At 33.1% G+C, this 14195-nt stretch overlaps 1 protein-coding gene across 1 annotated transcript; it reads left to right on the top strand.

The window, feature by feature from the left end:
• Positions 1-854: 854 nt before the first annotated feature.
• On the top strand, positions 855-6070 carry LOC106456919. The gene is made up of 4 exons (XM_022382702.1): positions 855-976; positions 3227-3631; positions 3926-4244; positions 4562-6070. The coding sequence occupies exons 1-4, from the start codon at positions 925-927 to the stop codon at positions 5394-5396; spliced, it is 1611 nt and encodes a 536-aa protein (XP_022238410.1). The 5' UTR covers positions 855-924; the 3' UTR covers positions 5397-6070.
• Positions 6071-14195: the final 8125 nt, after the last annotated feature.

The raw sequence follows: 14195 nt of genomic DNA, 5'->3' as shown, positions 1-14195 counted from the left end.
TGACAAATCAAATACAGCCTATCACATTGTAAAAATTGATAAACTGACAAATCAAATACAGCCTATCACATTGTAAAAATGAATAAACGAAAAAATCAGCTATAGCCTAACACACTGTAAAAATGGATAAACGGACAAATCAGCTATAGCCTAACACATTGTAAAAATGGATAAACTGACAAATCAAATACAGCTTATCACATTGTAAAAATGAATAAACGGACAAAGCAGCTATAACCTAACACATTGTAAAAATGAATAAACTGACAAATCAACTCTAGCCTATCACGTAATAGAAGAAGGGTCATATTATCAATAGGAATGATGATAAAATCGTTGCACAACCTCAAGAACTTTGAAGAGAGAAACATACGCGAATCGATAGAAATATTAAAGAAAGATTCGATTGTAAATCTAGACGAAGGACCAGGATTACCTCATATAAGGAAAAGTTTGTTTTTTTCAGTGGTTGAATTCTGACATCTTTCATACAAATGGAAAACACAGTGGTTATATAATACTCTTACTAAACATAGTTTCAAGTGACGTTGTTAAATCATTTTTGAGCTTTTATAAGCACACAGTAGATAAATACTTCTGAAGAAGGCAACCTGGGGCTGCTGAAACATGTCACGTCCTTTATATTAAAAATAGTCATGCTTTATAACGTTGTTTTCGTGCTATAATTTAGTATTCTGCTGTGCGTGCACCATTTTACATTATTCAAAGAAATGATTGGCTGTTTTGCTCCAACGTCAGCAATACTAATTCACTCATCAAGAAAACCAGCAAATAAAGGATAAGAAATGGTGGGTTGTTTCTTGCCCTCAATTGGCAGATTTCACTGAAGTAGGTGAGTATATAAACCGACGTACTGTCATCTAACTGCCTTTCCACTTGCACTGTATCTTTAAATTAGTAAACATGAGATCGTGTATTCTGGGATTGCTTTTGGTGTCTTCTCTGTTAATCAGTGGTAAGTGACCAACCATTCTACTTGTGGTGCACCCTTCTTGAGAAGTTAATTTGTGAAAAAGTATTACTTTATATTCATATATAATATGAAATCATTTTACACTTCTTTGTAAAATATTGTTAATACGTGCCGTATATTTCAGTAGCGATTTAGTAAGGTTTTATTACCTTCTTGAAGAGAAGTTATTATTAATGGACATCATGACCTTAAATCAAAAATAAATAAATAATTTATTTTTTCACAACCTTAAATTCACATTTCTATGTAACTTCCTGTATTGGAAAGTGAGGAATGTGCCTATTCGTTAGTTGTATACTTTGCATTATAGATACATTTCCGAAAGGATTTAGATTATTATAATATTATGAATTACTATTCATATTTCATTAAGGAACACGGAATTAGTGTGTATTTTGATTTATTTTAATCAAGCGGCGAAATACGCATTACTAAATCGTCTCACTACTTCAAGTCTTAAGAAGTGAAAAAATAATATTATCTTAAATCATATTTTGGCCTAATGACGATTTGACTGTTTGTTATTAAGCACACAGCTACACAAAGGGCTATCTGTGCTCTGCCCACCACGGGTATCGAAACCCGGTTTCTAGCGGTATTAAGTCCGTAGGAAAATGGAAGAAAAACATTAAATTCGAAGTGATCACATTCATTTACGCACCTGTTCAGCACGATCGAACGGTAGGGCGTAGTATAAGCTTATGTGTAAGTTAACTGGCGATTTGTCCTACTCTTACAACTGTTCTGAAAATGAGAATTACGTAGATCAGTTAGTGATAAGGAAGGCCCTAAACAAAGGACAGTGACAGTTTCCTGATCCAGAAAATAGGGGGCAGTAAACTCATAGTACGACTAATTTAAACAAGCCGTGGTTCTCCAGTCACCTACGGTCAACTCTACCAGCTTTTTTGCCCTACTTGTTAGCAAGAAAACCCGTTCAACCACTTCTGGTTGTCGTTTCGGTGATACTGTTACTATTAGGTTGATGGTTGTGCAGATTGTAAGGCCCAAGAAGCACTATTCTCATCAAGTCAGTATGATTAAAATCATTTCAGCCATCAAGTAGCACTTCATTCTCAATGACAAACTAGAAGAAGGAAAACTAAACCTAAAATAATCTTCTATCTATTTTCAGAAAGGAAATCTACAAAAAAAATACATCATTAGTCAAATAACTTTTTGTTACATTTTGCTCAGTTTTAGTCATAATAAACTTCATAGCAACCAGAAAAATTAATTATCTTAAGAGTAACTTGATTTTACAAAAAAATGCTACATATTCGCCAGAGTAGAACGAATGAATATTCTGGCAAAATATATAATTCCTAAATAAGACAATAAAAATATTTCTGTATGATACAAAAATAATATAGTTAACTACACTTCGCCACCAACATTGTTTCGACAATTATATATGTATATATAAGTGATATCGAGTGGAAATCACTTATAAAACAGAACTGAATTAGTGGATGATATTGTTTAAAGTAATCATGCTCATTTTATCCAACCATTGAAAACTAGAAAACTCAGAAAGTATATAAACATATATTTATTCATTATAGTTTTAGATGCTTTAGAATTATCTCAAACAAATATTTCGTTAAGTTGGAGCCCTTATTGCTCGGTAGATGATTCCAATGAAATGAAATGAAAAATTGACTCGACATTTTAAGATAGTTGTCATAAGAATTACAACTTTTCATATTACATTGATGAAGGTTGTAATATTTCATTCTTTCTATTTTTTAGTGTCAGCACTCTCCATCATCAAACGACAAACAGAGGGTGATTAAAGTTATGATGTTTATTTATTTGTTAGTGTCAGCACTGTTTCTCGTCACGAGACAGATAGAGGGTGTTTAAAGTTATGATGTTTATTTATTTCTTAGTGTCAGCACTGTTCCTAGTCACGAGACAGATAGAGGGTATTTAAAGTTATGATGTTTATTTATTTCTTAGTGTCAGCATTTTTCCTCGTCACGAGACAGATAGAGGGTATTTAAAGTTATGATATTTATTTATTACTTAGTGTTAGCACTATCCATCGTCAAACGACAGAAAGAAGGTGTTGGAAGTTATGATATTTATTTATTTATTAGTGTCACCACTGTCCATCATCAAACAACAGATAGAAGGTGTTTAAAGTTGTGATATTTATTTATTTATTAGTGTCAGCACTGTACGACAAATAGAGGGTGTTCAAAGTTATGATATTTATTTATTTATTAGTTTCAACACTGTCCATCGTCAAACGACAGATAGAGGGTGCTCCATTGCGAATTAGCCAGAATGATGCGGATCTGTGTGAAGGCAGACTTCCGGGTGAATATTTTCGTCTTTCGCCAGAAGAAGAATGTCGAGATGTTGTCAGATGCTCCACACATGGTCTACTAGCCTTAAGATGTCCTTCTGGGCTCGTCTTCGATATCGAAACACAGACGTGCAACTGGAGAGAAGAGGTCAATAACTGTGATCAAATTGAAAAAAAGAAATTAGCTGTACCTCTTTATGCCACCAATGAACCAATCTGCAGCGCTTCAAAGATAGCTTGTGGAAATGGAGATTGTATGGAAAGGGATCTTTTCTGTAATGGTGTTCCCGACTGCTCCGACGGATCTGATGAGAATGCTTGCTGTAAGTGGATATGTTATTTTTCATTTAAATATTATCCTGTGTTGTAGCATTTTAAGTGTAGCCTAACTTACACCTTCAAAGTTCGAACGACTGAACTAAAATTTTGAATTTCAAAGTGTGATTTTATAAACAAGGGATGAAAGTTGGTAGACTCATTATGTCATAGATATACATAGTTGTATATATATGTGTGTGTGTGTGTTTGAATGATCCTGTTTAAAAGTGATAGCAAATATAATTCTAATCTACTATCTTATTTTGTTTTTATTGGAGCTAGTATTTATATGATTTTAGCTGAGCACGATCCGAACAAAGCGCCGCCTTGTGACCAGAGTCAGTGTATTCTTCCCGATTGCTTTTGCTCTCCTGATGGTACCCAAATACCTGGAAAACTGGAACCAAACAACATTCCTCAGATGGTAACCCTTACTTTTGACGACGCTGTGAACATCAATAACTTAGCAGTTTATCACGATATCTTTAAAGAAGGTCGCAACAATCCCAATGGATGTTCTATTAAATCCACATTCTTCATTTCTCACAAATATACCAATTACTCTGCTGTACAAGAGTTACATAGAAAAGGCCATGAGATAGCAGCGCATTCTATCACGTAAGAACCAGTTTCTGTTTTATCTTTACAAAAACCTAGTGAAAAGATAAAAACTATTTATCTTGTCTGAAAAAAATCATAAGTTTCATTCAAAGTACTAAAATGTTTTCACAGAATTTAAATGATATAATCTATGACAAAGTTCTGAAAACATCCAATTCAATTAGGTATATTTATCATTTCATTTTAATTCATTTTTGATTCCAGTAATATATGTTCGGCCTAGGTTATTAAACTTATTAAATCTTAAATAAGTAATACCAGTATTATGTAAAAATTCTTTTTGAATATTACAAATATCACTTTGTACTCTACAGCCACCGTAATGACGAAAAGTACTGGACAAATGCCGACATTGATACCTGGGCTAAGGAAATGGCGGGTTCTAGACTTATCATTGAACGGTTTGCAAATATATCAGACAATTCGGTTGTTGGCGTTCGTGCTCCTTACCTGCGAGTGGGTGGAAACAGTCAGTTCGGCATGATGGAAGAACAGGCCTTCCTTTACGACTCTTCCGTCACAGCCCCTCTCAGTAACCCTCCTCTATGGCCCTATACCCTTTATTTTAGTATGCCCCACAAGTGTCATGGTAATGGACAACACTGTCCTACACGCTCTCATGCTGTATGGGAGTTGGTCATGAACGAATTGGACAGGCGTGATGACCCTGAATTTGATGAAGAGCTGGCTGGTTGCGCCATGGTGGACACCTGTAGCAACATCATAACACGTGATCAATTCTACAATTTCCTTAACAACAACCTGCAACGCCACTACAAGACCAACCGTGCCCCTCTAGGTTTATATTTCCATGCTGGATTCTTGAAACTCAACTCCAAGTTTCTGGAGGCTCTGATCACTTGGATTGACGAATCTTTGGACAAGAACGATATTTACTTTGTCACCATGACGCAGGTTCTTCAGTGGATGCAAAACCCAACAGAACTCAGTTCCATCCGGGACTTTGCTCCATGGAAAGAGAAGTGTGACATCAAAGGTCAAGCATATTGCAGCATCCCCAATGCTTGTCCACTGACCACTAGGGAGTTGCCTGGCGAAACTAACAGATTACACACATGTATGGAATGTCCCCACAACTACCCTTGGTTAGAAGATCCCACTGGTGATTTTTTCGCTTTTAAAAAATAAACACTTCTAAAATAATATATCTTAAATATAAAAACTAAAGTTGTCATTATGAGATTTTAATACAATTCTGAAAATGTTTTTTTTTTCTATATTTGAAAACATACTTGTATATCAGGTTTAAAGCATGAAATACCGCTACAACCTTATTTGGGTCAATAACCCGTTTTCCTCACCAAATTATTTTTTTATTTACGGAAGTTCACGTTACTCCAACTAACGGTGTAGTTCGTAATCTCGCTTATCTATTTGTTTGCCATAGGGAAAAGGAGGACCCAGTTTTGATATTTAAAAAAAATAGCGAGTGATTCCCAGTCAATGTCCTGGAAATAGCAGAGAGCATTTAAAATTATTCCACGTGTCTCCTGTAAACAACTCTGTACATAATATTCGGAATATATACTGAAAAATTCGAAATGTGTGCTTATTCACCCATGTACCACAGGACATTTCGCACAACTCTTAAATTTACAAACTTAAGGTTGTTTAGCAACTGGTACTTAAATAATAAATATTGAATAGTGCCAGTTATAGTGTCCAAGTTTAGGTGTTTAGTGTAAAATATTGTGTTGGTTACTGTATTCTTCTATACTCTGTATATTACCAACCAGGATTTTACGGAAAACAAGAATGGAAGACTTTATAAGAGTGTGTTTCTAATAAAATACCTATACCCATTTTGTTTCATCATTCTTTTTTGATAACCTAGTACTTAAAACAACCTGAGTAGATTGAAGTAATTACCAGACATTTATACTCACTATGAGAAATCTTCTTGAAAAGTCAAAACATTAAACGTATGCATTTACTAAAGCCACTGAAGACGTAATGCTATCAGGTGATAACTGTTCTCTAATTCCATCTTTGCTCTATCAAGTCAGTAACTTGTATATTTTGAGATATTTTTATTTAGCTATCCTATTTGATCAGTTACTTATTTCCATCGATTTTTAGTTTGTTTGTTCTTAAATCCAAAGATACACAATGGGTTATCTGTGCTGTGCCCACCGTGAATATTTTTAACGTTATAAGCCCCAGACTTACCACATGGCCCTTTGGGGGCATTTCCATCAAAACATGAAAAATCAATTTAAGCAGATGAAGCTCGAATAATGTCAACACATTATGGTTCTCTTTTGGATGAATAAAAAAAAAATCCACATTGCTAATTATAAAGTATCTTAATTTTCTGATGGCTTATTCAAAATATGTCAAAAAATTCGTAACAGTGTGTTAAAGAAGTAATTAGTTTTGTTCACCAAACTAGACATTCTTGTAACTAAGATTAATGGTGAACATTCGATAAAAGATGTAACACACAATAACCAATTACAAGTAATTAAATACAATTTGGATTATTGAATTTAGACTAAAATATTTGCTTGTATTCTTAACGAAGAAGGTCATATAACGCTACAATCATAATATAAAAATAACAGTGCAAAATCATGTCTTCATTATTCTTGCGATTCCAAAGTTCACAATAATTTCTATAAAATAATAATAATAAAAACGTTGTCATATATACCAGGAGAGATAATTTGAGTTTTCAAGAAAAAATTATAAGGTTGAGGCATTAAAAAAATTAACGCGAGCTTTGTTGAAAATAATTGCTTTCTTGAAACCTGAAAGTGAGTGAAACTGGAACGGTCACAGTTGATAATAGCAAAACGAGCTTAACACCCGGAACTTGATATATTTTTTAAATCGAGTTCACAGAGAATGAGAACGAGAAACTAGAGCAGTGATATGTAGCTTGTTTTTTGGACTACACCAGGTATCTATGTATGCATGATATTTTTACTGAAAATGTTTCAGCATAATTTCTGCGTGCACAATCACGATAGCATTACAGAAAAGTAGGGCGAAGAGATGCAGAGGCAGATTTCAATCAATGAAATAAGAACGCCCAAAGGAAGAGACCACAATTCGAACACACACAAAAAGTATATAAAAAATATATTTAAGTGACTCTTACTGCGGTGAGGATTAGACACTGAAACTTTTTTAATACTTAATAATCAAAATAATTGATTTCGTAGTTTGAAAGTTAGTTGTGCAGAGTAATACAAAGAAACTTTATGGATGACAAAAAGTCTTTTTGGTTTTCAGTTTCTTTATAGGCTCACAGTAGTATTTCAAGAAGCTGTGTTTCATTTTGTGATTTTTGTTGGACCAATAACTCGTAAAATGTGAGAACGTAGTGACAACTTTTAAATCCAATAACGTGAACAGAATCTTTACAAAGATGTGTAAAATAAAAAGTTTAATTGCTTTCCATATGAATGTACTGATACTTCGATGAAAAACAAGATTTACCCACTTTCGATATGTATATTTAAAGCATTTGATATATTTTAAAGAACACAAGGTGTTAACTTAAGGTAAAATTTGAGTATTTAAATTACGTTGTATCCCAGTGATGTAATATATTAATTTCTGAACACACTATAATATTGTTTTTGTTTCTTATAGGCATAACTCTGACGTCTTATTTCTGACTTAATAATGATTCGTATTCGAAACAAAATGTTGTTCATATTATGCAAGCGCAAAGGGACCTATAAGAGAAATTATTAAAAGCATAAAGTAGCAAAAATAAAAACATTTTTCTTTCAAAATACATATAACGAAAGAATATTGGCTTTCAAAATACTTATTGTACGCTTTTTTTTAGTTTAGGAAAGCATGGGATTTGAACGATATATTGATACTTTAGGGTATCTAGATATTGACTAGTTCATTCTATTATACGTATATATTGTTTACATCAGTTTCAGTACACATATAAAATCTTCCTTTGTATACTTAAGGTCTACTCATGAAAGCCTTGCGTAGTTTTAAACTTTCAAAAATACAATTAGTCTTTGTAAGTTGCTTGTTAGAAATATCTTCTTTAGGCCTTTACATATTACTCGTGCCTTTATTGGCCAGCTAAATGTTCATTCCTACGAAAGAGGGCAGCACCATATTAAAACACCGCCACTAATCACACAAAACTTCTGACATGTTTTGGTTGATTACTTTATTTTAAAGATCTATGACAGATGAAATAATAATTTTTATTTTAAGATTTGTTTGTCATACAATTATAAACATCACATGAGAATCTACACAAACCATCCGAAACTCATATGATGGAGAGAGAACGTCAAACAATTTATTTGTAATAGGCTTCAATTTCAAGGTAGTGGAACGCTAAGTTAGCGTGTGCAAAACAGTGTGCAATTTCAACAGTCTCTTAAAATGTTTTTCTCAATGCAGTTAGAGCTAAATCATGATAAAACAATTACGTATCACGCTTTGGTTTTAGTATTTTTGATAAAATTCCAGTCGTGAATCCGTTAATACACAAAAAATGCAATAGACTTTCCAAAAAATAATGAGATAACTACCGGCAACGAAGAAAACAAATCAACATATTAAAACACCTGTTTCGCATTAGCTATTTTTCGTGGTATAAGTTTTTTCGATTTTTATTTTCGATTTTATCGGCAACGAAGTATTATTATAACGGTTTCAATTGTTGGCAGGTTCATTTGTATTATTCAGTAAAAAAAAAGGAGAGGGAGAAACGTAAAGTATAGTTCACTTAATCATATTGAAAGTGTTTTATTTCTTCAACTACGAGTTCTACAAGTTAACTTGGCTAACGTTTATTGTTATGCCTAAATTCACAGTAGATGCTAATACAAAACTTTTAATTATATGCTGCTTCTCTAGTATCTGTATTTCTTCGTCGAAACACAAACTCAATAATCAGATCACAAAGCTATCAAACTAACAAACGTAACTGGATAATATCTCACTACTTCAGACTCAATATAACTTACTGATAGACTCAATAATCAATAAAACATAAACCCTAGCATAACTCGCGGTTTATACCAAGAAGGGTCTAGTCATTGAGCCACAGTCACAAAGAGATTCCCACAGTAAGGGTAACACCCAATTTTACACTTGCTGTAGTTAATGGCCACTTGCTTTTTGCATTATACTATCTTCTTGTTTCATCTTTGGAGGCAATATTTTAGTTTTTATCATCAGATAAGGTCAAACAACGAAGCTATAGTATGAATACCAATCAATATGTTACAAGGCTTTCCATCAAAAGACTCCACTGATTCATTGACTGGTTTCTATAAAAAATGCACGTTTTATTTCGATTTCAGCAGATGGAATATCTATCATATTCTCGGAAATTTCGACATTTACAGAAATCTCCTTTTTTCACTCATCGTTTGTAATCAGCTTCTATCTCTTAAAGGTTATTATCTGCAGTTCCATACTATACGCTTTTTCAAATTTTAACTGAAACATCTCCTGCCCTATTGTTTACTTCTTCTATTCTAAGTAAACAGTTTTTAATGAATCAGTTGACTTCTTCTAGAGGGTCATCAGAGAGAGCTAATGTTTCAACAGTGTCTAATTCGATAATCTCATAATCCCTGAATAGCGCCTTTAATTAACTCAAGTTTCATCAGAAACAAAACAGCTTTCCTTAAAGATTTTCACCTAATTTTTTATATACTAATTCATATATCTTCATCGAAAATGGCATTTATGAATTGTTCGTGTGCCAAACATTCCGTAATTTCCCGCGAAGCATCTGGAAAAGACAGCAGGACGAGTCTTTCTACGCGTTAAATATTTCGGCTAAGTAATTATCTTCCCTTTTTACCCTGCTCCTAAAGTGTGCTCAGGAAACTTCATTTTCATGTGACACTAGAAATATATTTGTTGAGGCGAATACTAATACATGGCAGTTGTTTCACTGCTTATTGGAAGATTGCTTAAGACCTAAACCCGATTTTGTATCGTTTTCACGTGTGTGACACCTGCTAATAAATGTAATGAGAATTATATTACTACAAACTTTTATTTTCTCATAATATTACATGTTTCGGTTCACTGTTATTTAGTCTTGAACATGTAAAGAGTCAGTTACTCAAAAAAACAAAACAAAAAAAAACTACTTATATAGTTTTTGTCAAAAATATTTAATAGTTTCATCAAATGCTTAGAATTACTTAGACAGTTTTAGAAAACTGATTTTTTGAAATGAATGTAAAAGCCGTAATTAAACATTTGTTTCTGGAAGTACATCTAATTTGATAACTTACTTTATTTTTAAGCCTAGTTAGCATCTATATTAATTTTTCTTATTAGTAGTTTAATATGCTGTTTAATAATATTATTTTCAACACTTTAATACTTAATATGTATTGTCCTATCAAAGAAAGATAAAGTGTTTAGTAGTTTATTACAATCATATAAAAAAGTCATGAAACAATGGCGGATTTGGCGTACACTCCAATGTGCAAAAAACACTTTGTTAGTTATGTGTTATGTTATTCTATACTTTTTTACAGCCCTTGCCTTTATCCACATTGAACTTTCTCAACAAAGACTGGCAGGCCTCTTTACAATTTGTTTCAGTTGGTTCATAGTGTTCTTTTGTAATTACAAGAACTCTAGCATTTCTAGTGATTCTACGGTAGTCCTGTTACGACTTGCTACTTTGACAGCGCCATTTTACTTAGAATGGAATACATGATAACATATGAAAGTTCTCGTTGTTTTTGCTTTCAGTTGAAAGAAGAAGATAAAGTTAAGGATTACTTCGAACAGTTTAGGATAAAACTAATGAAATGAAGACTGTGTTATTTTATGTGACAAGAGTCATCAACTAGGCTGGATCAACAAAATACAATTAAACAGAAACTCTGAAAATGCTACTTTATATGCAATACTAAAACTTAATGTTACGATGTTCTTTACTTAAATACCACTTTGTAAGTGCATTATTAATTTTATGGTAGAACTATACAAAAATATAATTTCAGATATATCTTTTGCCTGTTACAAGCCTCCGTTTTTTCAGTGCTAAAACTCTGAAACTACTGAGGACCAATGATAGTCAGTTTATATGAAACGCTAACCATAGGTGTCCGCAGGGGGGACAAATCCCCTGCCCCTAAAAAATTATGCGGACGACCATGACGTTAGCTATAAGCAGTACCTTCCTGGTCCAAGACATTTTGTTAACTTACTTAACTTCCTGGGCAGAGATTTTTGGCTGGCCTACGTAACTTCTTGGACAGAGACTTGTGAGTGACTGACCTAAAAATTGATTTAGAAAAAAAGATTTTATTAAATAGCACTTTACAGAATTCTATCACAGAACGGCCGTAGCTGTATCCGTAGAGTAAAGAAATTATGAAATTTCTTCTACAATTAATTTGAATGATTGCTGGTAGATATGTTCACCAAAGATGACGTCACTCATGACATAGAAGTTGATAACAGAATTACTTCTGAAACCTGGAGAAGACACTTATGGAATACCGTCTATTCATAAGGGATGATTTTTATGAGATTACGTTTTACATTATTTAAGTTGGTGATGAAAGGGTTACTGGAAGATTCACCGTTTTGATTTTAACGTCGTTTGTGGTAAATTACTACACCTTAACTGGCTCAAACCTGATCGAACGTGATATCAAATGATTTGTCTGATAAAAGAACGACATCTTTAATATTTTTATTTGTCAATCTCTCTTTTAGGCAGATCAATCATAATTTTTTTTTAATCTATATTTTCAATGTTTTGTTTCTATCCTGTTTCATGTGTTTTGGATAATATAGGAAGAATCTCTTCGGAGTCAGCTCTTAAACTATGGAAGGCTATGTTCAAATAACCAATGTTATGGAACTACTTTCAGGGTTTTAAAAATCTTGCACGTCCTCTGAAGCACATTTCTCCACGTTTTCTATCTTTTTCTAAGAAGTAAGCTCGATACTAGTCATCATCATCATGGTTTTCTATTGTATGAATGATAATAATAAAGAGATAAAGTTAGGACTAACAGCCAAGATAAACAACGTGGCATGGTTGCATCAATCAACCAAGCTCAAAGGTCAGAAAGACACTGAACTCGTAAGTCAATATTAATATTTTCAAAGCCGTAAGTCCCCCAGTGTATAGCGGTTTTGTATGCGGAATTACAACGCTAGAAACCGGGTTTCAATACTCGTGATGGACTGCAAAGCATAGATAGCTCATTTTGTAGCTTTGTGCTTAATTACAACCAACCAAAGCCGCAAATGAAATATTTATGATTTTAATTTTTTTTAGTTACCGCAACAGAGCACCCATTGCATGGTAGCGGTACAAACGTGAAAATAACTTAAACGTGTAAACAATTAATCCAAATCCAATCATCAATATTTGTTGATATAGTGGTAGTAATAGGCACTACTGTTTCAAATTGAGTAAAATAAAGTTTTTTTTTGTTTCTTAAACTTCCTAATTAACGCGGTTATGTGCGACTTTCTTTTATTCATTATTTACACTCACTTTCTGTTCTGGTTTATTCATTTGAATAGCAACATTTTTAATTTTTATTTTCTAGTGATTTCAATATTGAATTTTACTGGACTTTTTACTAGATTGGAACTCCATCACAAAGTAAAAGTATTCAGAATATCGACATCGCAAAATTATTTTCGACCACTTAGTAATAATTAGGTATTGGTAAACCTGATTGTTTGTCATTGAGCAGTGTAGATTATAATCAATAATAATATACAGAAAACAAGGAAACAGTGTTTATTTGTTTATTATTACAATTTAATACACACACAACTTCCGTGATCACCTAGTCCTTTTTATATTTGTTAGTCTTTGTAGACTGCTTAATTAATTAAACGGTTGGAAAAATCTTGCACAGGCATCAACATCACTAATCCTGCTTCTTTCACTTGAATCAAAGCCGCCATAGTGAGCTAATGTATAAGATTCCATTGCTCCGTTTTTACGTAAGTAACACGATAAAATATATTTCACAAGCTGAATAGAATTAGAGCAAATATGCTCATATTTTGGTACTTTAATCCTATTTCAGCCCAAAATTGATCCAAAGCCTTCACTCTTGACTATAATAACTTGTGCATAGAAATTCTATAAGCCTAATTTACGTATATAACTACACTAAACACAGAGCATAATTATGCAACCATTACGCTGAGAATTAGCCACTGATGTTTCATTTTGACTATAAGATTAAGTCTCTCTCTAACAAAATGTATACACGACACAGTATTATTATTTGTATTTTCTGTAAAGAGTTAAAGCAACGTTCTTAAGAGTTAATATTACGTTTCCCTACTCCTAAAGAATTATGCTAAGCTATTAAGACGTAAGTAGATGTCAGACTAATATCCCTTCTGTAAAATCCCCAAAGTTGAATACTTTTTGCTACCGCTAAGTAACATTTACTGGCGACTGACAGATTCTGTTTTTTAAACATATTGTTACGACAGCGGAAGGCATGTGACGCTAGTAACACGTCGTGATATTCTAGAAAAATCATGTCTATTCGTGGCAACTCTATTATTCTCTACGCGCCCTCTATTGTTTTATATATATAAGCCGGCAAATGAAGTGACGGCATAATAGATAATAGCAGACAGAGAGATTAAATATATAGACGGACAATTGAGTCAAGCGCGGTAGGAAGTAAAGTGTGTGAATCGTTCTTTGTGAATTATAGCGTGTGTTGAAGTTAAAGTGACTGTGGAAATTAAGTGTATTGCAAAGTTGAGTTGAGAAAGAATAAACTAGTTTTATTTAAGAAAGGACTTGTATCATTGAAGATTATCGGAAAGAATTTCTAAGAAAAATTAACAAACGAACACAGAGCGTAACATATTGGTGTCAGAGAGTGAGACGGAAAAAAAGAAGATGGAAACGAGATGTGGCAAATCAAACTACAGCTTAGCAGATTTGATGGCAGCAAT

This window comes from Limulus polyphemus, unplaced genomic scaffold, assembly GCF_000517525.1.
Source record: "Limulus polyphemus unplaced genomic scaffold, Limulus_polyphemus-2.1.2 Scaffold272, whole genome shotgun sequence".
NCBI classification, from domain to species: Eukaryota; Metazoa; Arthropoda; class Merostomata; order Xiphosura; family Limulidae; genus Limulus; species Limulus polyphemus.
This window is presented reverse-complemented; position numbering and strand designations above follow the sequence as displayed.